Consider the following 27,013-nt stretch of genomic DNA (forward strand, 5'->3'; position numbering starts at 1 on the left):
ACTCCAGGCTTGAGAGGTACAGAAGAGATAGCATAGGCATCATGTAGGAGTCAGGGATCATGGCCCAGGAGTGCTGCAGGTCTGGGTCTAGGGCAGTCAAGATGGAAATTTTAGTAAGTGATGAGTTGGGATTATCAGAAAGTACATCAGTCATGCGGAGGTTAGGAAGTTGCCCAGCCATTAAGCTGTTTAAGGCATATCAAAATATAGAGGCTGTGTATGTGTTTCTTTAATTCAGAAACCCAGAACATTGGGGCAGGTAACATGGAAAATGCCACCGCCAGCGCCACCACCACCGCCACCCCCACCCCCACCTCGACCTCCACCACAGCCTGGACGATTTGAGTAGCAGTAATTGAGTAGCAGATTTTCTGTGTCCAATTCCCTCAAGCTTCTCTCGCTCTAAGGAACAGCTAAGACCTAGGGAAACTGTTTTCCTCTAGCCCCTTGGGCTCACTTTCTGTCTAAGTTCCTGCCATTTCTGATGCCTTATCTCCCACTCTGGGTCCCATTCTTGCTCTTGGCATCTGATCAACTGATTCAGCCTGAGAACCACATCATTTCCAACTTTCAGTGATTTTTCAAGGATTCTGTCAGGCAGCCTTCCAGTCCCTCCAGCTCCTCTTTACTGCCAGACCAGCTCCCAATCACTCAGCATGGGCAGTGTAAGTGTCAGCTTCTCCTGCAAACAGTTCCTGAATCACATTCTCAAGCTGAATTTGGAATTCCAGAGAAACTTGCTATTTCTCGCTGTTTACCACACTCTCACAAAAAGGTTCACTTCCTTGCATGTTTTCCAACAAGATTAGAAACTCTACAAGTCAGAAATTTGTATTTCTTACAACAATCAAAGGAGGAAATGGAGTAATGGAAAGAATCAGGAAAACATTGCTGTAGAGATGGCATAGCGGTCAGGAGCATGCACTGCTCTTACAAAGGACCTGGTTGCTTCCTAGCACCAGAGGGGCTGGCTCATTAGTGCCTTTTACTCACCCTCCACGGGATCTGACACACTCCTCTGCTCTCTGGGGGTTCTGCACTCTTTTGCACATACTCTCTCACAACACACATGCAAACCCCTGACTAAAAATAAAATTAAATCTTAAGGAAACAAGAAAGTAAGGACTTACTAGTAAGTAAAATATGACAAGAAAAAAACTAATGAGGAAATTTTCTGGAGAAATGTGATTCATGGGTGCGATTTTGGAGCATCATATATATATATATATGTATGTATGTATGTATGTATGTATGTATGTATGTATGTATGTATGTATCAACGGCCTAGATAGGAAAAGTCAGTTTTTGAAGCAAAAACTCCAGAAAAGAACAGCAGGAACTAAGTAAGAGTCATTGCTACTTCTAGGACTGGGGACCATACAATTAGTAATTTGAGATCTCAGTGCTGCTACTGTTGTGAAAAATGTCAGTGATGGCCAGGGACTGAAAACAGTAACTGGGCAACCAGAGAACTGTCCAGTATTTTCTGAACTATACACTGGGAAAGAAGTGTGGATTTTATCATCATACCAGCTTGGGGAGAAAGGTAACCAAAATAGTCTAAGTGCTTCAGACTTCAGTCTCAGAAGTTTTAAAATAAAAGAGATGGGTAGGGGCTTAGTGGAAAGTGCATGGTAAAAATAATTTTTATCTAAAGATGTTAGACAAAGTTTTCCTCTGTCTGTTATGCTATAGTCAAAAGTCAATTCTCTTTACACGAGCAGCATCTTGATAATGCTAGTGCTGCCCTCCCTGCTTTGGACTGTTTTCTTTTGTTTAGGATGAGGTCTTGCTGCGTCACCCTGACTGGACTGGAGCTCATGACAATCGTCCTACCTCTCAAGGGCTGAGATTAGAGGCATGTGCTACCACATCTGGACAAAAATAATTTTTAAAAAAATGATTTGTTATTCTGTGTCTTAGTTACTTTTCTATTGTTGCAAAGAGACAAGACCAAGGCAAGTTATAAAAGAAAGCATTTAATTGGGAGAATGCTTACAATTAAAAAGGAATAGTCCATTATCATCATGGTGGGAAGCAGGAATCAGGCAGGCAGGCAGGCAGGCATGGTGCTGGAGTAGTAACGAAGAGCTTACATCTGATCCACAAATTGGAGACAGAAAGAGAGACTGGGACGGCATGGGCTTTTGACACCTCAAAGCCCACCCCCAGTGACACACTTCCTACACTAAAGCCATATTACCTAATCCTTCCCAAAACAGCTCTACTAGCTAGGGATAAAGCAAACAAATACATTAACCTATGACAGCCATTCTCATTTAAACCACCACAATAGGTAATACCAACCAGTGTGAATTATAGATGACAAGTATTCTTTATAGAGATAATGTTTGTCCTTTTATAATATATAAGTTTCCCACTTGCTATTACTTAAGATAGGCATGCATACACATGTGCTTTATTTTTAATAATCTATAACTTCTAAAAACAAAATAAACATCTCCAATGACAAATGACAAATTAAAGGCAAATCAATTCAACTTTCAATATATTGAGAAAGGATGTTCAGGGCTGGAGAGATGGCTCAGCCATTAAAGGATAGAGTCACAACCAAAAATATAAGAGAAAGGATGTTCAGAAAACCAGCCTGGGCTACATAAAGAGCCTCTGCCTCACCACACACTTTGATCACAGTACATGGAGAAATCAAGTTGATATTGAACAAGAAGCTTACTCCCTGCCAGTAATATAGGAAGGTTATAGGCAGCGGCATCATCATCATCATCATCATCATCATCATCATCATCATCATCATCATCATCAATAATCAACAGTGTAACTCAGTTGTGACCCCTGTGTTACAATAATGATCAGCATAATATTAGGGAGGTAACCAAGCACTTTCTGATTAGATTGAAGGTCCACTCCACAAGAGGAAACACATGCTTGGTACAGTAAATCTGGCCAAGAACGTATGGTCAGGAAAATCACAGAGCCCACAGATGAACCTACTACTATTTTCCTGATCAGTGGACATAGTATCAAACTGTCCCCTAAATTCATAGATTTCTGTAGCTCTCAAACTTCCTCAGAGAAGTTTCTCTGTGCAATAGACAGTAACTCAGAAACTCATGACTTCTCAAAGTGCAGAGAATAAGTATTTGTGGTGGGCTCATCCACAAGTGGGACATTTATGTCACACCCCTTCCCTAAAGGCTCGGCAACCATCATGGAGGAGGCAGTAAAAAGAAGGTTAGGGCCACAGGAGGACTGGAACAAAACAATATCTTCTGAACATTGCATTCAGGAGCTCATGGTAGTTATGGCTGCTTGAACAAGGTCAAACCAGTCAACATTTCAGCCTGCCTGAAGGGGGAAGGGGGAAGGGACTCATAAGGCTGCACTCCTAGCAGAAGGGCTATTGACAGTTGATGCTTCTGGGGGATGAAGAGTCAATTTTCTTTAAAAAGGGTGTGGTCCCCTGTAGGTAATCCATGCTCTAGTGAACAGACCAACATCCATGAGTATATGGACAACACAAATTGGACTTAGTTGGTGAATTTTGACAGAGAAGACAAACTATACCATAGAAAACTGAAAGCATCTCCAATGAAGGTTACTGGATCTCTGCATATAGAGGAATGTAAATAAATCAGTATTTATCACCCTGCACAAAACTCAAGTCCAAGTAGATCAAAAACCTCAACATAAAACGGGATACACTAAGTCTGGTAGAAGCGAAAGTGGGGATTAGCCTTGAATGCACGGGCTTTCCTAATAGACAACTTTTAAACAGAATACCAACAGCTCAGGTACTAAGATCAATAATTAATAAATGAAACCTCATGTAACTGAAAAGCTTCTGTAAGGCAAAGGACACTATCAATAGACAAAACAGCAGCCTACAGAACGGGAAAAGATCTTTGCCAGCCCTCTATCTGACAGAGAGCTGGTACCTAAAATATACAAAGAACTACAGAAATTACACACCAACAAACCAGACAACCCAACTGAAAAATGGGGTACAGAGCTAAACAGAATTCTTGACAAAATTTCTAATGGCTGGGAAACACTTAAAAAAATATTCAATGTCCTTAGCCATTAGGGAAATACAAATCAAAACGACCCTGAGATTCTATCTTATGCCTATCAGAATGGCTAAGTGGCTAAAAACTCAAGTGACAGCACATGCTGGCAAGGATGTAGAAAAAGGGGAAAACTCCTCCATTGCTAGTGAGACTGCAAACTTGTATAACCACTTTGGAAATCAATTTAGCAGTTTTTCAGAAAATTGGCAATAGTTCTACCTCAAGACCCATCTATAACACTCCTGGGCATATAATCAAAAGATGCTCCACCATATCACAAAGACACATGCTCAATTATGTTCATAGCAGTCTTATTTGAAATAGTCAGGAACTGGAAACAACCTAGATGTCCAGAGAATGGATAAAGAAAATGTGGTTCATTTATACAATGGAGTATTACACAGCTACTAAAAACAAGGACATCATGAAATTTGCAGGCAAATGAATGGACCTAGAAACTATCCTGAGTGAAGTTACCCAGACCCCAAAAGACACATGTTATGTACTCACTTATAAGTGGACATTAGTCATAAAGTACAGAACAGCCATGCGATAATCCACAGAGCCAAAGAAGCCAAGTAACAATGAGGACCTAGGGGAGGATGCTCAACTCACACTGAGAAGGAAAAATAAAATAGACATTGGGAGTGTGTGGAGGGAAGAAACTGGCTGGGAGTGAGGTGGAGAGGAAAACAGAAGGGATTAAGTGTGGGAAGGACAGAGGGAGTGAGAACTGGGGTCGGGGTACATTTCTGGAACGAGCTAGAAAACCTAGGACAAGGGAAACTCCTAGGAACCTATGAGGATGACATGACTCACTAAGACTCCTAGCAGTAGGGGAGATAGAACCTAAAATGGCCACCTCCTGTAACCAGGAAAGAGTTCCAAGATGGGGACACCAACCCACCTTTGACCTACAATGTGTCTTGCCGACAAGATGTGCAGGGATAAAGATGGAGCAGAAATTAAGGGAAAGTCAACCAATGACTCGTCCAACCTGAGGCCCATGACATGAGGGAACCTACTATTAATGATATTCTCCTATAGCCTCCCAAGGCTCCCCAGAAGTATCTACTAAGACGTACTGGGGGAGACATACTGGGGAGACATACTGGGGAAGACATACTGGGGAAGACATACTAGGGGAGACATACTGGGGGAAGACATACTGGGGAGACATACTGGGGGAGACATACTGGGGGAAGACATACTGGGGAAGACATACTGGGGAGACATACTGGGGGAGACATACTGGGGAGACATACTGGGGGAAGACATACTGAAAGGTGGGGCTAGGGAGGCAGCCCAGTGAAGGAAGAGCACTTGCTGCTCTCGCAGAGGACCTGGGTTTAGCTACCAGTTACCCACATGGTGGCTCCCACCTGTCTACAGTTCCAGTTCTAGAGCCGATGTTCCTCTTCTGACACAACAATATAGTATGTACACAGTATACTTACATGCACACAGAGAAAATACCCAGTACACACACAATAAAAGTAAGGCCATTAGAAAACACACACTGAAAAATTTCAAGCATGACAGTATAGGAAAAAAATACCCACAGTTATGAGGCAGTACAAAAAATTAGACCCCCCCCCCCAAAATGGAGAAGCACCACATCCGGTAGATACCAACACAAAAACCCAGTAGCAAGCATCAAGTACTTGTCAAGCGTCCATGCTACACTTCCAGTTTGAGTGCCTAGATCCTACATAAATAGCATAGTTACTTAGTGCCATTTTAAGGCTGAGAGCTTAGGTTTCCTTGCAAAAATAATTACAAATATTAAGGAAATACAGAAGAAAAAAAGTAACTCTCACTTTCAAGGGAAAGCACATACATCCTATCTAACACTTCTTGGCAATGCAAAGAAAACAACGTTTCAGTTACTTGATGGCTGTGGAATGTGAGCCCTATGGAAGGCCAACATAAACTATGAACTGGAGACATGACAGGAAATGGCAGAGACAATGATTTGTATGCAGCGGCTTCCACAGAGCAGTGCCACTGATTTGTATGCAGCGCCTTCCACAGAGCAGTGCCACTGATTTGTATGCAGCGCCTTCCACAGAGCAGTGCCACTGATTTGTATGCAGCGCCTTCCACAGAGCAGTGCCACTGATTTGTATGCAGCGGCTTCCACAGAGCAGTGCCACTGATTTGTATGCAGCGGCTTCCACAGAGCAGTGCCACTGATTGATTTGTATGCAGCGGCTTCCACAGAGCAGTGCCACTGATTTGTATGCAGCGGCTTCCACAGAGCAGTGCCACTGATTTGTATGCAGCGCCTTCCACAGAGCAGTGCCACTGATTTGTATGCAGCGCCTTCCACAGAGCAGTGCCACTGATTTGTATGCAGCGGCTTCCACAGAGCAGTGCCACTGATTTGTATGCAGAAGCCAAAGGCTCTACAGATAAGAAAGGACAGTGGGGAAAGGCTACAATACCCTGGAGCTTGAGCTGTAACTCTTATTAGCTCATTAGGATCTGCCCCAATGTTCACATGAAACCTGACCACGCTGGCTCAGGATTCCAACTTCCAAATCTTCGGGGAATTGCAGAAACTAACGTATCAACTGTCGTCAGTCAGGCTGCCCTGCTGTAAGCCGCTGAGCTTATTCCACAGCTACACTCGTGCCTAGGACAAGCAGCATCCTCAGAGAGCAAGAGCTTCATAGTCGAAGTTTTGTTTTCAGGATCCTTTCAAATTACAGAATGACATAAGCCCAACAGTCGTAACTCTGGGCCTTTACTCTAAAAGTTCCTTTTGCTGGTCTTGCTTTGTGATTGTGTTCCTAAGAGACAGTAGATCTAAACTCAGCACTAAATGATCAAACTATCCCATCAGTAAGTCTCACTTCCTTTTCCAATGTTTTGGACAACTAACAGACATCTATGTACATGTGCTGATAATTATGGAAACAGGCCCTAATTAACCCAAACTGGAGAGCTTTGGTTTTGTTTTGGTTGTATTTTGTTTGTGGGGTCTTTTTCCCTTGTATTTTCCTCTTTAGAAAAAAAAATCTAATAAAAAGGAGGTAAACCTAACAATACATAAATATAAATCACATGACAAACAACAAGCCACTTTTCCAAAGGAGTTTCTGGGAGTCACTGTTACTGCTGACTGACCACTCCAATCTGTTCCATACACCAACTGACCACCCTCATCCATCAAAAGTTCAAACCTCTACTACCACCAGGAACCCACCATGAGTTTTTTTGTTTTAAGTTTAGCTGAAGTGAGGGATTGGGGATTTAGCTCAGTGGTAGAGCGCTTGCCTAGCAAGCGCAAGGCCCTGGGTTCGGTCCCCAGCTCCAGAAAAAAGAAAAAAAAAAAAGTTTAGCTGAAGTGAGAATGGACGACCTCTGAGGAGTCCATTGTACTACAACAGGTAATTCTAGACCCACATGTCATGGAGACAACATGGTTAAACTCATTGGGTCACAGAACAAACAAAAGACAGTGTGGGAAAGGGACTTGGAAGAGGTAGTAATAAGTGGGAAAAAGATGAGAATGGGTGACAATACTCTGAAAGCTAGCTAGCTAGCGCTCTCTCTCTCTCTCTCTCTCTCTCTCTCTCTCTCTCTCTCTCTCTCTCTCTCATGTGTGTGTGTGTGGGGGGGGTGTGTCCATCGCTGGGGAGCTCCCGGCATGAAGCCTGCATGTCAGAGGTCAGTGATCAGAGGTCAGAGGGAAACCTTCAGGAGTGGATCCTCATCTTTCCACCTTGCTCAAAACAGGTTCTCTTTGCTGTTGCTTAAATCAGGCTAGCCCACACAAGAACTTCTGGTGATTCTCCTGCCTCTGCCTCCCACCTCCCCATAGAAGAACACTCAGGTTACACTTACTTGCACTACTGAGCTTTTACCTGGTTTCTGGGGTCCAAATTGTCAGGCTTGTGTGGCAAGTGCTTTTACCCACTGAGCCATCTTCCTAGCCCAAATATGAAGTTTATAAAACACAATTTGTATTTGCATAGTTTTTTAATGAATTATTTATTATATATGAGTACACTGTAGCTGTCTTCAGACACACCAGAAGAGGGCATCGGATCCTATTACAGATGGTTGTGAGCCACCATGTGATTGCTGGGAATTGAACTCAGGTCCTTGGAAGAGCAGTCAGTGCTCTTGACCACTGAGCCATCTCTCCAACCCCCACATAGTTTTTTTTTTTTTTTTTTTTTTTTGGTTCTTTTTTTCGGAGCTGGGGACCGAACCCAGGGCCTTGCGCTTCCTAGGTAAGCGCTCTACCACTGAGCTAAATCCCCAGCCCCCACATAGTTTTTAAAAAGCCTTCTGGTCCTAAAAATATAGTTCTAGCCAATGGTTCATGATATTCCTATTTTCCTATATTTTACTAACTACATTTTATATCAACTCAAATAGTTATGCTCCAGTTACAATTGGTGTTAGAAAAACAAATTCTGTTTCATAAAATAATTTGACATTTGGAAACTAAATCATTTTTTTAAGTCCTACAACACCCCTGCCATGGAAAGGCAGCTTCAAGGGGCACCATCGCATGTTAACGGACTAAGGGCACTCATGTACAGACCAGGACACTAAAACCGGGGTCTGCAGTATAGTAAGCCAAGACCGGTGTTAACAAGCAGCACAGCGAGGGACTCGGGCCCAGGCTTCTCAGGTCTTCAGTGCCACCCCTTGGGAATTTCACTCGTGTTCTATGCATTACATGAAGGCAGTGCACCCGAGGGTGTGGGGAGGGTGAGCACTACCAGCCAGGACAGAGAGGCCAACACAGAGTGACAAGAAAAAGAAGTAGTTACCATGTGAACATCATTCAGACTGTAAAGGTCCCCAGGTTGACGGGCACTCGCCTGGGTGTGGGGAACCTGAGAGAGCGGAAGAAAGACAATAATAAAAACAGAAAGGTAGGCTGAGTGATCCAGGGACAGAAACAGCATCACACAAAAGAGCTTGGCTTCTGTCATGGGGGCAGAGTCAGCCATGCCAGCCTAGGGAATGACATAATTAGTACACCTTCTTGAGGAAAGTACTCATTGTGATAGGATGGAGATGCAGAAATTCAGAGAAGAAATGAGAGGGCCTAATCTAAAAGACTGGCAACAGAGGTTGGGTAATGATCTGACCTCACAGATAAGCGACAACCTTCACAAGATACAAAACAGAGAAAGGGAGATCGTGACTACTTCTGTGCTATTGAGGGAACCAAGTAGACAACATTGTACTGTGTAGAACTCTGAGTCCCTCAGGTTAGGGATACTGGGCTGGGGTTGGGGAGCTCTGGGTCACTGTATACCATTAAGAAGAGCTACTTAAGAGCTGGAAGTAATAGGTGAGATGGGGTAGAGATGCTGTTGGAAGTTCTTAGGTTACAAGTGAGTAAGAGAATGCTCAGAATGGAGACCATGGCCCTGAATGAAACCTGCAGAACATGACAGCCACATTTGTGTGGGTGGAGTGGAACACCGCACTCAGTTGTAAAGATTAAGAAAGAAATGTATTTTATTGACAAGGGACATAGAGTAAGCTCATGAAAATAAAATGTTGAGCCAATCCATCAGGGATTTGGGAGGAATATATGAGATACGGAGAATAAGGCTACAAAGAGTTCATATTCTTATGACCCCACAATAGCCAGCCAAAACCAGCAGAAGGTCCAGAAGACGACTACAGTGCTCCACACCCATAGTAATAATATTTAAATTTAAAAGAGGTGCACAGAAATGAAGTGGAAAAGATTTAGTGCTGGGATAACACATGGTCTAGCTGAGTCTTCCTTGGCTCACAATGGGTTTGAGTAGTGAACAGAGAACAAGATCAGAAGGGGAGGGCCTTGGGTTGCAAACCAAATAACCTGTACTAAGGCTGCAAACTCAGACTTCTTAAATCCAGCGCAGCCTCTGATCTGCAGCTGAGGTATCCGAGTATAAATACAGCAGTGTTACATATCTGTGTCACCTCGCCTACTTAGGCCACTACAGTAGAACTAAAGGCTACCAGCAAACTGCCACTGTTGACAACTGCGTGAGTTTGCAGCCTTGCTTGATCTCCTTACTCCAAAGCCTAAGCCGATTAAGTCTATTCAAAGCAATTAGGAGATGCAGGCAGGCAGTACTGCAAGTCTCACTAGACCTCCCATTCCACCCCAGCCTTTTGTCCATATGGAGCAGAGCAATCATCTAAAACTGTAATTGGAGGCTACCGTCAGTGGTCTCACATAGCTCAGTAGCTTACAACAGGACAAAGGACTACAAAGAAAATGTACCACAGCCTGGCCTTTGCCTCCTGCCTACGTTCCACACTGCTCCAGGCCAGAGCTTCTGACAATACAATTCGCTTGGTCTCGGCCCCTTCTGTTTTCTTTTGTATTTTACAAACTATCACCTTACCCTGCATATAGAAACTATGCATCATAAAAGGGAACCCCTCATTACTCTCACTCTCTTATTTCCTTTATAACAGTCATGTTCCCCTGTGTTCACATGGGGATAATATGTTAATTCTTGTCCACAAGGACAAGACATATATCCTGATGAGTCACTGCCTAATAAAGTGCTTAGCCTGCAGGACAGGACATGCTCATGGAACTCCTGGTACAGGAAAGGAGAGAAGAAATAATGGACAGCGGACCCACAGAAAGCTTCTGAAGACGTGGCAAAGCCGAGAAGAATCAGTGAGAACCCCTGCAGAAAACTACGTGCTAGAAGATGCTATGACAATTCATAAACTGGGTTTAAATATCAAACTACTGTCATTAAAAGTCAGGCCCCTTAGAAAATGAGACAGGGCTGGAGGGATGGCTGCCAAGCCTGACAACATGGTCCACATGTGAAAGGAGAGAACCAGTTCAGACAAGCTGTCCTCTTAGGCCCTAATACAGAGCAGCATGCACATACAGACACACAATTAATTAACTAATTAACATAAAAATGAATGAAACAATAGTAGAGCAACATTCTCATGAAATACCTATTAGAATTCTGCTGTTGGGGAAACAAACACGATAAGTCCTATGAAGAAGACTCTATATTTTATAAGCCCTATGAAGAATAATGTTCATTAACAAATACATCACGTTAACTTTTGAAAACAGGTACAAAGGTCATTTTTAAGCAAGAGTAGCATTTACTATGTAGGCCTTAAATTACTCTCCATAATGTTGGGTCATTACAAGGGGTTAAAAATCCTGCTAGAGAAGAGGTCCTCCTCCACAGGAGGACTGCGTGCCGCAGGCCAACTTCAGGCCTCACTGTGCCCTAGGATCAGCCAGGCCCTTCCCTGGCCCTTAGGTGGCTCTGGTGCAGCCACTCAGTCACAGGGCCACTTAGATAAGGCTCTCCCTCTACTCTTACTCACACTCTCACTCACACTCTCACTCACACTCTCACTCACACTCTCACTCACACTCTCACTCACACTCTCACTCACACTCTCACTCACACTCTCACTCACACTCTCACACTCTCACTCACACTCTCACACTCTCACTCACACTCTCACTTACACTCTCACTTACACTCTCACTCACACTCTCACTCACACTCTCACTCACACTCTCACTCACACTCTCACACTCTCACTCACACTCTCACACTCTCACTCACACTCTCATTCACACTCTCACTCACACTCTCACTCACACTCTCATTCACACTCTCACTCACACTCTCACTCACACTCTCACTCACACTCTCACTCACACTCTCATTCACACTCTCACTCACACTCTCACTCACACTCTCACACTCATTCACACTCTCACTCACACTCTCATTCACACTCTCATTCACACTCTCACTCACACTCTCATTCACACTCTCACTCACACTCTCACTCACACTCTCATTCACACTCTCTCCTCTCTTCCCTCCTCCCTCCCTCCTTCCCTCTCTCTATGAAATCTGGCCCTGAACACCTTGGTGATACTTTTCTTGGAATGACTGCTTTCAAATTATAAAATAAACATTTTAAAAAATAAAACCAACAATAACTAAACATTACTGACTCCATCTTTACATGAATATTATTTCCAAATAAGGGTAAAGCCGGAAGGAGCACTGCCCCAGAAGGAGCACCGCCTGCTCTTGCAGATTTCTAACTACAACCTGTTAGCTTTCCATAAGACAGAGGAAAGCCAGCACCAGGAGCCTGAGAGAGCCTGACACAAACACTGACATCCAAGGAGCGCAACTATTCTAACCACGTGAGAAATTCCAATATTCTGCTTTAGCCATTCAAGCACCACAGCCACGGCACATGGGGATAAAATTACATGCTTGTTGTGGTCAAAAGTTTGTAGGGATATAGGGAGAATTTTAACGAATCAAGTCATTAAATGATTATGAATTCCTCTTGTTTAAAAGTATACTGTTTTTGATAAATCTCAACATCACAATGAAAGTTGTTAACTGAACTTCTTCAGGGTTTTGTCTGTTTTTTTTGGGGGGACCATGTTTCTCTGGGTAGCCTTGGCTGTCCTGGAACTCGTCTGTAGAATAGTCTGGCCTTGAATTAAGATCCAGCTGCCTCCGCCTTCTGAGTGCTGGAATGAAAGGAGTGCTCCACCCTCAGCACTGAATAACTGGCGTGTCAGGTTCCTTCACGAGAGGCTCCAAAGCCCCGAAGGTACTGCTTCATAAGCCACTTACAGAATGTTAACAAAAACTGACCATCTCTCTTCATGAAAGTGACCTGAGGTAACCTGTGAACATAGTTCCTTATTCTCTTGACCCAGAAAAACCCCAGAAAATCATGCAAATCAAGAGATTCAATTCTTGGTGTTCACTAAGAACATGTGTGACACTGCTCGGGCCACCAGGGATATGCATATTTTAAAAGCTAACACGTTATCTCAAAGATGTCACTCAAAGAAGCAAGGGATGCTACACTGTGTGCCCTACACTGATGTGCCCTACACTGGTGTGCCCTGCCCCGGTGTGCCCTACAATCATGTGCCCTACACTGATGTGCCCTACACTGGTGTGTACTACACTGATGTGCCCTACACTGGTGTACAGTGAAGGTGAAGAAGTTACTCCTGTACCCAGGCCAGACAGTGGAGCTAGACAAAACAGAGCATTGAACCCTGGCTGCACATGCAGAGAGTAACCCTGAGCTTCTGGGTTGAGATGTGAAGTCTCTCATCACTGACCATTCCCAGGTGAACAAGCCACACAAAGTACACCACTGAACGTCCAGAGGTCATGGTCAGATTTACCCACACATGAGCCACCTTGACATGGTCCTCCCCAAGCAAGAACACAAACAATTCCTAAGCCAGAAACAGAGGCTGCACAGAAGAAAAGGAAGAAACAGAACCTTACAGCATCACAATAAATTTAGCACAAAATAAATAAAAGGAAGCGACCTTAGAATTCAATAGCTCACAATAAACCCACTGCTAGGATCTCATTCAGAGCAGGTCTCATCAACAATTATCCCGAACCACTCAACTATTTCCAGGTTTGAAGGTGGGAAGAGCGTATTCCAATGCCCATCAGAAATGCTCTGGAAAGGGCTAAACCCCTGCAACAATGTCCACCCAGCAACTGCAGTTACCCCTCTATGGCTACCCTGTGAAAAGGGGTGCTGTCTCCTACACAAAGGACTTGGGAGTAAGTGAAGACTTAAGCCCTGTAGGCTTGGGTCCCTTACTTCTCCCAGTTCACTCTCAGGAGACCAGTTTAGTAACTGTTACTACTCAGCCCCCTTCTATGGACAGAGCCCAATATGTCAATAACCCATCAAAAACACAGCTATCTATTAAATGTAGTACTCCAGGCATGAGAAGGTAAGATACAAAATGATCTAAGAATCACTTCCTCTTTTCAGTTTACGTTTTACTTTTAGTAATGAAGACTAAGCTTTATAATTCTCATTTAAAATGCATGCACTCTTGTAAATGGAAAAGTAACTCAATGTGTGCGCCTTCATGAGTGCTACCTGAGATAAAACTTGGCAAACTATTTCTGAATTCTCCATATGTTACACGTCAACTTAAATCAAAACACCTGGATGTGCCACACAGACTGTAGCAAAATTATTTTTGGATATAAAACCAAAATTTCCACTCAAGTTTTCCACATGTGCAGTCTCTACATGGAGCGGAGACTCAATGAGCTGTTACTTTGTGTTTCTGAAGGTCTTTTACAGTAGAAGATAAGTCTCGAAGCCTTGCCAAAGAGATTTATACGTCTACGCATAAATTGGGCTGACCGTTAGATCTTGATGTAAAGAACTGATGTTTGAATCATGTCTACATTTTTTCCATTCTCCACATTTTTCCTCATTAAGGCAATGCTTAAGAAAGAAAATACTTTGGAATTCGAAACTCCTCTGGGCACACACTGAATTCCTAGTAGCTGTGGTAGCAGAGACTTGACCTCACTCCTACTTAGTAAATGTCACACACACACACACACACACACACACACACACACACACACACACACACTTTCATAAATGCAGCCCTTGTCCCGCTCAGGAAAAGAATAATCTGCACTTGTAATTCCTGAGCTCATCACCACCTGCATCTCCACTGTCAGTGACAAGCAGCTTTTTCTGAAGAATTGCTCAAAAGTCCACTGACGCAACAGTTAAAAACTAATTCATTCTAGTTTGTTTAAGAGCTTTTAGGAGCATCCACTGTGGCACTCTCTTTCTAAAAACTTTAAAGCATGACCAATGCAAAAAGCAAAACAAAAACAAACAAACACGACCAGTGCAAATTCTGAACTTATTTTAAAGGTAACAAAACAAATGAACAAGAGCACAAACTAAGAACCTGTAGAAATAAAAACCAAAGGTATCACTACAAGCCAATGGCTTGCCTGCAAGTAACAATCATATCACTCTTCTGAAAGCATTAAAAACAAAATCAGTGGTTTGACATTTAACAGAATCTCTAAAGCTTACAGGCTAAGTGAGAGGTGTAGGGTTACTATCCTTCCTGGTTCGAGACAGTAACCTTAACATGTCTTTACAGGCTCTCACTATGTCTCTCTTGCTGGCCCAGAACTCTCTGGGTAGACAAGGCTGGCTTCACCCAGAGACCCACCAGCCTCTCCCTCCAAACCCCCTACCCCCCGTGAGCCACTACCACAGCTGACCACTCTAATGTGGCTTAAATTCAAGAAAACCAAGTTCAAATAAGCACAGCCTTAGCTCACCCTAGTCAGCAATACCTGAATCCAGAATGACCCTTCCCATAAATACCCATCTGGCCCATTTTCTACAAACCAGCCCACCTGCCTCTGACAGCAGCCCCAGGACCTCTGGGCACTGGACTGTCTGGAGGTTTACATTTCGCTGTCTCAGTAGTAAGGAGAATAATGTTAAATTACCAAGGTGGTCACAAGGCACGGAAGCTGCATTCTCTAAATGTAACTGCTCAAACCTCAATTCCAGTTATGGTATAAAGAGGCGGGGCCTTTCACAGGTGATCAGGTCACAGAGCCCGTAAGAGCAATATTTCAAAGGTTGAGCATCCAGTCTGCACTTACTCAAACTGGCCATGAAATTACCCATGCTTACTTTACAATTAGTTACTGAGCTCCTAAAGCAGTTCTAACTTAAATAAAATTAGCATCTTCCGCCTATACAACACATTTGAAGGCTCCGAGAGTTTCGATTCAATTAACCATTCATTTCATGGTTAATGCAGCTGTATTCCCCACTTCAACATTATTTGGTTGAAGGAAAGCCAGCTGCAGGGATCTTTTTTTTTAAGTATTATTTTAAGCTTGTTTTCTTATTGCTATTTCACAAATCAAGTTTCAGTTAAAAAGGACACCCTCATCTTGAGATTCTGGATATATTCAGACCATATTTTCATTTAAGTAAACAACATTTAGACTAATAAATGTAACCATCTAGAGATGGGTTCAAACCCAGGTCATAATGGTGTCAGTAATTACCACATAACAAATTAGGAAGTGCAGTTACTGTTGACTAATGACTACTCCAAGAAAGTTTTGAAATCCTGACTGTTTTACTGTAGTTCATCTTAATAGTTCATTTCATTCATATATATATATATTTTTTTTTTCTTTAAGACCTTTCCAGAAGGCTAGGGACAGTGTCACATGTCCTAGCACCTGGGAGGAACAGATGGGTTCTGTAAGTTCCAGGCCAGCCTGTTCTTACATAGTTACTCCTAGGATAGCCAGGGCTACATAGAACCTGTCTCAACACACACCCCTATGTTCCCCCAAAAGAATTTTCCAGGAGGGGTTGAGGGTGGAAGAGCACTTGTTTAGCATATGCAAGGCCCTGGGTTCAACTCTAGGCACTAAAAAGAAAAAGATTTTCTGGGTAAAAACAAAGCAAAACCTAGAAATCCTAATAATTGGGTCTCTTCAGAGATCCACATTAATACTCTTCATCACTGTCATACTTTAAACAGATATAATCATAGCATACATAATGCACAAACTAAGATATTAGAAACTCCATGAAATACACAGACTGAGGTGTTCTCTGACCCCGCCCCTTACTTAGGAGCTATTAGCAGTTGACAGCCACTGGAGGCGTGTTACTGAGTGGTTTTGTCTAATAAAACCTCTCATTTTGAAAGAAGTTTCTTAAGACATAGGACGTTAGGTGGAGTGTTGAAACAGTCAATCCTGCAGGAAGTGGAAAGACATTAAAACAGGAAGTGAACAACTTCATGACTTCAGAAAGTCCCTAGACTGACCAGATTCATGAGGCTTCTTCTTCCCTAAGTTTCAGCTCCATAATTTGTCACCCATGCTGGGTTGAATCGTTTTGGTGAAGCTGCCACTTGACCCCTGTGAAATGCCTATCCTTAAAATGATCAGAGACATGTTGGCTGGGGTATGAATGATACATAATCAGACTTATTTCTGTAACAAATGAGTTTATGAAGGCACACACAATAGTATACTGTTCCGTCTTGAGGAAGGAGTGTATACTGTCACTCTAAAACCCTGGGTGAACATGGAGGACAGTATATTAAGCGAAACAAGCCAAACCCAGAATGGGAGGCACAACCTGGTAGCTCACTGATTTAGTCAAACTCACAACACAAACAACTGAAGTAGTTAGCAGGGGCTGGAAGATTTGCTGCACAATTATGAGATACATGTCAAATAATGCAGAATTTCAACTAGGTAAGAAGGAATAGAGAGCAGCACTGTGTACCACAGTGACTACAGATAATGAAAACCTATTTTAATTATTTAATTACTTAAATGCTTAAGATTTAAGTGTGGATGTATATATGAACATGAATGCAGTTGTCCTACCCCATGAAGCCAGAAGAGAGTGTTGAACCCCCGGGAACTGAGTAGCAGGCAGTTGTGAGCTACTCAGTATGGCCCTTCAAAGAGCAGTGTGAGCCAGCTCTCCGTGCTCCAACATATCGGATTCTTGGAATTGCTAGGAAACTGGTTTCTGTGTTCTTGCCAAAATTCACTGATAATAATATATTTTAATTGGCTTGAATAATCACCAAATATAACTGATAATGTACCCATTAACGAGCTCAATTTAGCCATTTCATGATTACACGTGTTCTGTATGATAGATTAATACAACTCATGTCAATTACAAAATTTAAAAAATTTACAAAAAAGATAAAATGCAAATTGTATTTAAAATAAAAGTTTATACCTTGGCTTCCGGAATGCCAAACTGTATTGTTGGCATGCAAGACCCACGGTGGGAGTGTAAACGATAGGCATGAACTTTTCAACATTAGACATAAGCACACTGTAGAAGAGCTTCTCATTCCTATCTTGCAGATCCATTAACAGAAGATACCTGTGGACATGAGACACAATTAGATCTATTTCCAATAGTCAAAATGGCTATTAGAAATCTAATTTCAACCAAGTACACAACACATCTTTAGTCAAGTAGACAGATTGGGTTCCATAGTGAGACCCTGTCTTATAAGGGAAATAGCAAAAATATTTAGAAATATCCTTCAAGGGGCTAGGGAGCTGGCTCCATGGAAACCCAAGGATCTGCACATGCACACGTGAGGATCTGTGTTTGGATCTCTGGAATCAACGCAAAAACAACACTCAGTAGTCCACACCTGTAACCCCGTGCAGGGTTACAGACAAGCAGACCCCAGAGCTCAGTAGGTTAGTCAGTCAATGTGCTCTGGGTTCAGTGAGAGACTCTGTCTCAGAAAATGAGGTAGAAAACTATAGAGGAAGAGAGCCAACGTCAACTCCTGGTCTCCACAACTGCATGCATGTGCATGCACACAGACATATACATACATGTGCACACACACACAGATATATACACACCATAAAACCTCGTGATCTCAAAAAATGAGAACACATAAATTTGATTCAAACATCACTATTATTGCTAACGTAACAATTCTGTTCAGTATGTAGACAGACGTAGTCCCTACTTTATAAAGAGATGAGAGTATCACAGGAGGGCCTAACCACTAACTTAGGCAAGCTAATGGCTCCTTCTTCCTTTCCTTCCTTTCTTTTGTGAAACAGTCTCACGCCGTAGTCCTGGCTGGTCTAGGACTCACTTTAGACCAGGCTGGCATGGACATATAGAGATCCACCTGGCTCTGCTTCCTGAGTGCTGAGATTAAATGAATCACCATCATATCAAGCTGTTAATGGCCTTTCTCTGGGTAGAGGCAAGTCTCTTTCTACAACACATAATCCTTTCTGTATTACCTGTAACGTTCAATAAAATTCAAACTACATTATACAACTGAAAAAATCTTGAAAAACTGTTCAATAAAAAAACTAGACCCTTTGGAGTGATTTCTGTGTGTGAATTTAAGTATGTGAACGTGTGCAGAAAACTTGGTCTCCTCCAAAGTGCTGCTTGGAAAAGTGCTGGGAAATCAAGAAGTGACATTAGCAGAAGGTGGTTAGGTCACTGGGAAAGCTGTCCTCAGGAAGGAATAACAGTTCCCACAGAAGTTGCCTTCAGAGGAACTTACCTGATAAGCTGCCCCTTCCTGCCACGGTCCCACCCTGCTGTCCTGTGGATGAAACTCACACCCATGTAAGGAGCACTATACACCCATGTAGGGAGCACTACCAAGGCCCAAATTGTTCAGGACTGAAAGTCAGCATCCACCAGAACAGGGTAGATAGAAACACTAGCCACGACCAATGATCAATTTTAGAAACAAAGACAGCAATTTTCATGGCTATTTCTTCCCTTTTTGTTAAGAATGCTTATGTTTACATATAAATAAATAACATATTAAGTGATATGGGCATATATCATTTTCTCCTAGAAAAATTATCTTGAGAAAGATAAACTGAGATTAGATTATAAAAATACTTCATTCAAATATCCTAGAGAAAGTAAATGTTTAAAAAAATCACTGTATTTGCAAACAAATTCTTCTCAAAGTTAACTATACATTCCAAATCACGTAATAGCTCAAGTTTCTTTACAAAAGACTATAAGAAATTCCATAAGAGAAAATTGTTCATAAATGTGTTACCTGTCGAAGTCAGAGTTCAGACGCTCGAAATTCTTAATTACTCTAAGGACCTGGATCTCCTGGTTGACAATGCAGGGTGGCAACAAGCCATGAATGTTCAGCTGTTGCCTCTCTTCCAGAGTAAAAGCCAAGTCCTGTGACAAAGAAGCAAACACTGATTTGGAGAAGACACAGCCCACAAGCACACGGACCCCTGGGAGTGCAGGGTCTAACGCTGCTGGAGGTGCAGCCGACAACTGTGCTTAGCCATCTGCTTCCTTACCCACAGATGGGAAGATGAGAGTGGAGAACAACATGAGCAAACAGCCTAAAACACAGAAACAAGAGGCCTGGGAGAGAGAGCTCAGCCAATGAAGTGTGCAAACACCAGGACCTGAACTGTGGTGCCCAGCACTTACACACAAGTCTGGCTTGCAGCTAAGAGGGGAGACAGGCGGGCCTCCAACTGGCCAGTCAGTCAGTAATCTCTGGTGTCAGTGAGTGACCTTGTGTCAAAAACATAAGCTTGAAAGTGATCAAGAAACGCGCCTAGTCTAACTCTGGCCTCCCCATGCATATGCACATATGTGCAATGCAAATCCACACACATATACAAACACGCATGTACATAAAGCACATAAACTACATGCATGTGCATACAAAAATGAGAGATGCAATCATTAATGTTAGAAAAATATAAAAGTGAATAGTTATCTATTTTTACATGTGAACAGAAGTAGGTCACCTGACACCTGTTGCACTTGGAACTATGAACTAGGTCAGGAAATAAACTGCAAGACTCTCAGGGACCTGATCCAACTCTCCGTCTCAGGTTATCTCCTACCATCCTTATGTAACTCTGGTAATGCTAATTTCCCCCAAAAGCCCAATGCACCATGTTCTTAATTCTTCTATGTATGACATCTTTATTAAGAATGTTCTTGACACCATGCACTTCAGACATAAAACCCAGTAGACTCAAGTTAGATCTGACTTGAAAGGTATTGGAAGGTGCTATGTAAGCTTCCAAGAAAGAGAAGCAGCCAATAGTCCTACCCAGTTGTAACAGTTATAAACCCTAACAGTCACCATCATGGTAAGATATCTTTAAGGGTACCTTGTCACACAAACCCTCAGTAACCAACAGCTCGTAATTGGATTTAAGGCCCACTTAACTAGAAGGAAATCATTATCTGATATTAGAAATCAAGCCAATGACCAGGGGATAGTGAGGTCATAGATCTTATAGGAGAACCTACAACTGCAACTTTACTAAACCATCACAATTCCTAACTGCATTCTAAATATTTATCTTTCTACCTATAGGTAAGTATAATATATATTTGTCCTTCTACCCACAGTTAAGTGTAGTTCTTACACTTACCAAAGAAATTTCCCTTTCCAAGAACAGATGGACCACTTCAGAAACCAGTCAAATGCAGAGCACCCGGCCCCAACTGACCCATCTGTAACACAACTCCTTCACCTAAGGCTCAGGGAACATCATGGAAAAGGGGAAGAAAGATGGTCGGAGCCAGGGGAGCAGGAAATCTGCTGTGAGAACTTTGTCTCCTAAAAAGACAAGAAGTTCCACCCAGGATGCCTTGACTATCATACGGCCACCTAAACAAGACCTGAAGAAGTACATCTCCAATAGACATGCTAATATAGAAGGAGACAATCTCACAAGGCTCCACCATAGACAGAGAACTACAAGTAACTAAGGAATGTTGGTAAGAGGAGAAATATTCCTCCCCAGGGCTGAGCCCCCAATTGGTTGCCCAATACCAAGTGGTCAGCCGTGAAGTCATAGATACAAAGTAATGTAAATGTACTCTGTGTGAGAGACAGAGACAGAGAGACAGACAGAGAGACAGAGGATTACACTTTAAAGAGGTCATAATTTTGAAGGAGCAAGGAAGGAATGGGAAGGGGAAAATTGATGTAGTTACGTCCTAACTTTTAGAAAAGGTAATCCTTACCTGCTTCTCCTCCCATCAAGACTGACCCCAAGCTTGTGCCCCTCCAAAGCTTTTCTAGGCTCATCACCTCTCTTATTCCTATGTCAGATTATCAACTTTACATAAACACAGGATAAAGCAACAATAATTATAAAAGGCTACAAAACTCCAGAACGAGCAAATAAAATAGAAATAAGAAGTTGATAGAAAAGCCAGAATGGACCAAAGGGATTTGTTGGCACACACTGTGAAATGCCAATGCAAAGAAGCCCAAGGTCATTAATACAGAGAACTGTCTGGTGGACTGGGATAAGGAATACTCCCTAGAGCATTCCCAGGGGAGACACTGGATCCTAACAGGGTTCTATTCCAAGGCTGGGCTGCTGTTTCTTTGGGCCCATTCTTAAGTGCTGACATGTATGATGGTTGGTACAGTGGTTAGAATGTTTGTGGACACTCCCTAATTGATTTGTGGAAATCACTGCCTTCAGGCAGTCTCATAAGGAGGCAGAATCTTTGGAAGATGACTGGTAGTCTCCCTTATGAACAGGAATAAGATAAAGAAACCCCAGAGAGCCTGGACCCCCTTCTGTCATGTGAGGTCACAAGATGGCTGTCTGTGACCAGGAACTGAATCCCCTCCATCATTTTAAATGCCTAGTCCATAGCATTGTGCAGCTGCAGCCCCTTGTGATGCTACTGTCTGACAGTCATGATGGACAGGAACATATACACTAAATACCTGAGTGACTGTGCAGGCACTTCCTCTGTCCATGAGTGTTCCTACAATGAGGAATAAGAGTTGATGGAAGGGAAAATTGAACAGACATTCAATTGTATGTATCATATGCATATATATGAAAAAGAACAGTAACTTGGACTCTTTTCTAACACAGAAAGAAAGTGGGAGGGGGATGTAAGGCCAAAAAGAAAAAAATTCAATAAATGCAAGCATTACAGAGAAGCAGTAAAGCACTGAATGTTACTGCTGTGACGAGCAGCCTGCAAAAATACCAGCTGAACTATGGTGCTCTGAGATTACAGCTCGTGCTCGGAGTACTGACAGGAGCCCCTTCCTAAGTAACAGAGGCACTCAGCCATCTTTACTCAGATAGAGCTGGCCTTCTACTTAGACTATCCTGCATCTGTTCTGATCCAACAGACCTACACTGTGAACCATGCACCATGTAAATGAGAATGCCATCTGGAAACCTCCCCATAGTCTTCGATGTTTAGTAACTGCAGACTCCTATGGTGTTCGCCAAATATTCACAGACCTACCAGGGCACCAACTCAACTGTTTAAAAGGGGGGGGGGGAGGTGGTAATCTGGGAAAATAGACCAAGTTAAAAGGAAAGAGAAGATCCCATTATTGGGTTCATATCATTAAGTGTTAGCATTTTGTCTAGGTTCTACCCCACAGTTACCTGGCAACAGCCAGAAATGCCTGACTTACTATAAAAGGGGCTGCTTGGGCCCTCCTCTCTCTTGCTCTTGCCTTCTTGTTCCTGCTCTGTCTTCTTGTCCCTTACCCTCTGTCTCCCCTTTCTCTCCACGTGCTCATGGCCTCCCTCTCCCTATCCCTCTCCCCCTCCCCCTGCCTTTCTCTGTCTCTACTACCTTCTCAACTCCCCTCTCCATGTCCTGAATAAACTCTATTCTATACTATACTATCTTGTGGCTGGTCCCTCAGGAGGAAGGAATGCTTTCCCCACACCTTACCAAACCTCCAACAAACATATCCCTCTCTATCTTTTTATAAAACTCAACAGAAAGTAGTAGTAGTAGTAGTAGTAGTAGAAGAAGAAGAAGAAGAAGAAGAAGAAGAAGAAGAAGAAGAAGAAAAAGAAGAAACAAATCTTAGAATCCCTGAAACTTTTAGAATAAATGATTTTAGTTAACTGTAGCCTTTATTTACTATATTAGTAGAGGCATCATTTAAAAACCATTTTACAGAAAGTTAGAAACAAGTCAGCCATGTCTAGACCTGGGAATGCAACATTTCAAAGAAGCTGTATGTTCATGTTACCCGCGAAGCAAACGATGACTTCTGAGTACATACAGGGTCTCACCTGCATCTAACCTCTCAAATGTGTCAAGTAGTTGAGAGGTTAAATGTCCACACATAGAACAGGTTTTCTGGCCCCCTATGGCCCTCACCTCTAAGAACAATCTGAAGTTTCTTCCTTCTTTTCTTACTCCTTCAAGACTCTTGAATCACTAGGCAGCAGAAGGGCACTGTTTCACTTAAGGGGCAGCAAACAAAGTGACTCTTCTCTCTTCCCCATAGCTTCCTGAGTAATCTAAGCCTGTTATGCAGAAATGCTAACAGGAGGGCTTGTGTTAGCAGCTCTGTGCAAACACCTGATAACTGAGGGATATGCAGGAGTGATTCACTGACTCAGCAGAAACAAATCAGAAAACAAACGGCATCCAGTCTTCTGCAATGGCCTGCTCTAATGCTCCCAGAGAACTTGCATGGTTTGGATTCACTTGTCTCAGAGTTATAACTAAAACTAAACCAAGCTGACTTATTAATAACAACATGACGCATTAATGTGTTTAAGAGCACTGAAATAGAGTATAAATGACTATGTTTGTTTATCTAGTGTCTAGAATACTACTTAACACTTAATAAATAACCCGCAAATTATGAATGAATTCAACAATTTCTGTAACTGCATACTATTTTTTTTCTTTCATGGAAAAGCAATATTACAAACCGGAAAAGCAAGTGAAAGGTAACAAGCGGAGAGAGTCTTCAACCTAAAGGGAACTCAAGTGCTCGATAGAGAAGATGAACAAGATGCCTTCGTGCCTAGAGTACTACACAGTTACACTCAGGAAAAGAAGTGAGGTGCCTAACACTGGAGTATCCATGCCCATGAAGACAAGTTGCTCCACACCCTGCAGCGCTCACCACACACAGGCAAGGGCCTCCATCCCTCTAGATTTAATGTGACTGCAAGTAATCTGACCAGTCAAGCTTTTTAAAAAATGTTTCCTCATATTTAAAATACTTTAGAATTTTGGAAAATAGTATCGACATACATATACCAGAGGGGAATTTACATTTTTATTAGTTATTATTCTAAATCAAATAAATGAAATTGAAGCTAGGCACATGAGAGAAGCTAAGGCAGGAGAATTGTAAAGTCAATTCTTGCAGAGACTGCATAACAAGATCCTGTTTCAAAACAAGTAAAGAATTTTAAGAGGCGGCAAAATTGAGCTTTAATTTTTATTGTCATATTTTGAATTTACACATTTTATATCTACAAAAAGAGAAGCATTCATCTCCCAAAGTGTTTAGAGTCCCCTAAATTATTAAATTACTTTTCTAATTCTAATTAAAACATATGATTTTTTTCCTACTGATATGCAATTTTTTCCTGTTTATGTTAATATGTATTATGTATGGGGTGTACATGTGTGTGCAGATGCATGTGACACACCTGTGCATGTGCATAAACAACATAGACCACACTGATTATATTGTTTAGTCGCTCTTTTCCACCTTATGTTTGAGACGGTCTCTCACTGAACCTGGAACTCATCAATTTGCCGGCTGGCCTCTGAGCTCCAGGGATTTTTCTGTCTCTACCTGTAAGTTGATGTCTATGCAGGTGAGGGCTGGCACAAGTCAGGTCAAGGCCATGATTGGACAGTAAAAAATAAGGCGGAGGTAAAGCTTTTGTAAGGCGGGAGGGTGAGGGGCAAGGAAAGAGAATCAAGATGGAGGCGGGGAAGGATGACCCAGATCCGGGTGGTCTTGAATTGCCAAGGTCGTTGGGATGGATTTCTGTAGGTAAATATACCTTATCTAGGTGGGCGGTTTGTATCCTTATCGACTGGTTGTGAGTTTATTGTATGGATGTACTGTGGAGTGAGAATTTAACACGTAAGTCCAATACATGGGTTGCAGTTTGTTGAGTCTTGATTTTAACCAGTTGTTGGGAGTTTATACCAGAGCTATTAAGGGTGGGTGCTGGGAATGTAAACAGAGCAACGGCAGAGAGTTGGAAGAGGGAAGCCACCGCTGGGACTAGGGGGTAGATGCTGGAAATGTGAACAGAGTCCACAGTACGAGAGCCACGAGATAGGCGGTCTCTATATGAAACTGGTGTGGCAGCCACCACCTGGGTCAGAAAGGACTTGGGGGCAGAAGAGAGCCACTGAGATAAATTAGCATTAGTTCCAATGGCCTGCTGGAGCCACAACTAGCAAGAGCGTGACCACCAGGGTATGTATGGAAACTGTTCCTCCCCTTTTTACTTTTTACCGCAAAATCTACCTCCAAACAGTGCTAAGGTTAGAGACGTGCACCAATATGCTCAACATTTTTACATGGGTGTTGAAGACTCAAACTTATGCCTCCATACTTGTATTTTAGGCACCTAACTGAACATCTCCCCTGACCCTTCAATTCTCTCAGTTCTTAAGAGGTTTTTTCCCCCAGGGGGGAGAGGGGAATGATTAAGGATTTAGATTCAGGGTATGGTGACCATGTAATTCCAGCATGCCATAGAGAGACCAAAGCAGTAAGAATTCAAGGACAGAGCCAGTTGTAGTGTTGTATGACTTTCCAGGCAGAGGAATGTGGATCTGAGTGACTTTCAGGTCAGCCTGATCTACAGCTAGTTTTATCCAGTCCAGATAGGGCTGCACAGTGATAACCTGCCTGTAAGAATAAACAAGTGAGTAAGAAATATGTTCAAAGCCAGTCTGAGCTACAGAGGCTCCATCTCAAAACAAACAAACAAACAAAAAAAAAAAAAAAAACAACCTCCCATATTGCAAAAATTTGCTAAGGTAACGTAGAGCCTAACCAGTAAGCTGCAGATCAGTAAGAGGCTCTGTCTCAAAAAGAGGTGGATGATCCTGAGGTTGTCCTCTGGCCTCCACATCTATGCACAAACACATGCATGTGTTCTCTCTCTCTCTCTCTCTCTCTCTCTCTCTCTCTCTCTCTGTCACACACACACACACACACACACACACACACACACACACACACACGAAGTCTTGAGCCAGACTTGTTTACACTTCAGCTACTAAGCCTGAAGAACAAAATAGTAAGATATCTAAAAAAGATGCAAATAAAAAGATTTATTTTAAACTGCACATATTTGTCAACATGTACATTATATTTTCTTGATACAATTTGTTTTTAATAAACATATATCACATGTTTTTAAATATTTTCAGTATAATAAGTTTTGTTTTTAATAGGTGCACTGTTTATTTTAAATAGTGATTTTAAGTATATGCACTTAAACTGTTAAGGGGCTTCTGGCTTTCACCAAGAACTTCTACAGAAAATGGTGCTGTAGATCTTAAAGGACACATACCTCTGACATGATAAAACCAGAAATTCCACAAGCATCTTCTTCCACAGGGTCACAGCTGCCATGTGTAAAAACTGTCTCTGACTGCACTTAGCTACTTCCTTGAGCTCATGAAACTCCATTAGTCAGAGGTCATCATATGTATGCAATACATACATACATACATACAGACAGACAGACACATATATCTGAGATTTAGTAATTATAAGAGAACTATAA

At 42.3% G+C, this 27,013-nt stretch overlaps 1 protein-coding gene across 1 annotated transcript in view; it reads right to left on the minus strand.

Moving 5' to 3' along the window:
- The window catches only part of Me1 (malic enzyme 1), a 111,188-nt gene that overhangs the window by 75,822 nt on the left and 8,353 nt on the right, over positions 1-27,013 (minus strand). Inside the window, exons 2-3 of the mRNA NM_012600.3 lie at positions 19,507-19,640; positions 17,673-17,822 (exon numbers count right to left, since the gene is read on the minus strand). Of these exons, the coding sequence (NP_036732.3) occupies positions 17,673-17,822; positions 19,507-19,640 (284 nt within the window). The remainder of the gene's footprint in view (positions 1-17,672; positions 17,823-19,506; positions 19,641-27,013) is intronic.

Source organism: Rattus norvegicus, chromosome 8 (assembly GCF_036323735.1).
Source record: "Rattus norvegicus strain BN/NHsdMcwi chromosome 8, GRCr8, whole genome shotgun sequence".
Lineage (NCBI taxonomy): Eukaryota > Metazoa > Chordata > Mammalia > Rodentia > Muridae > Rattus > Rattus norvegicus.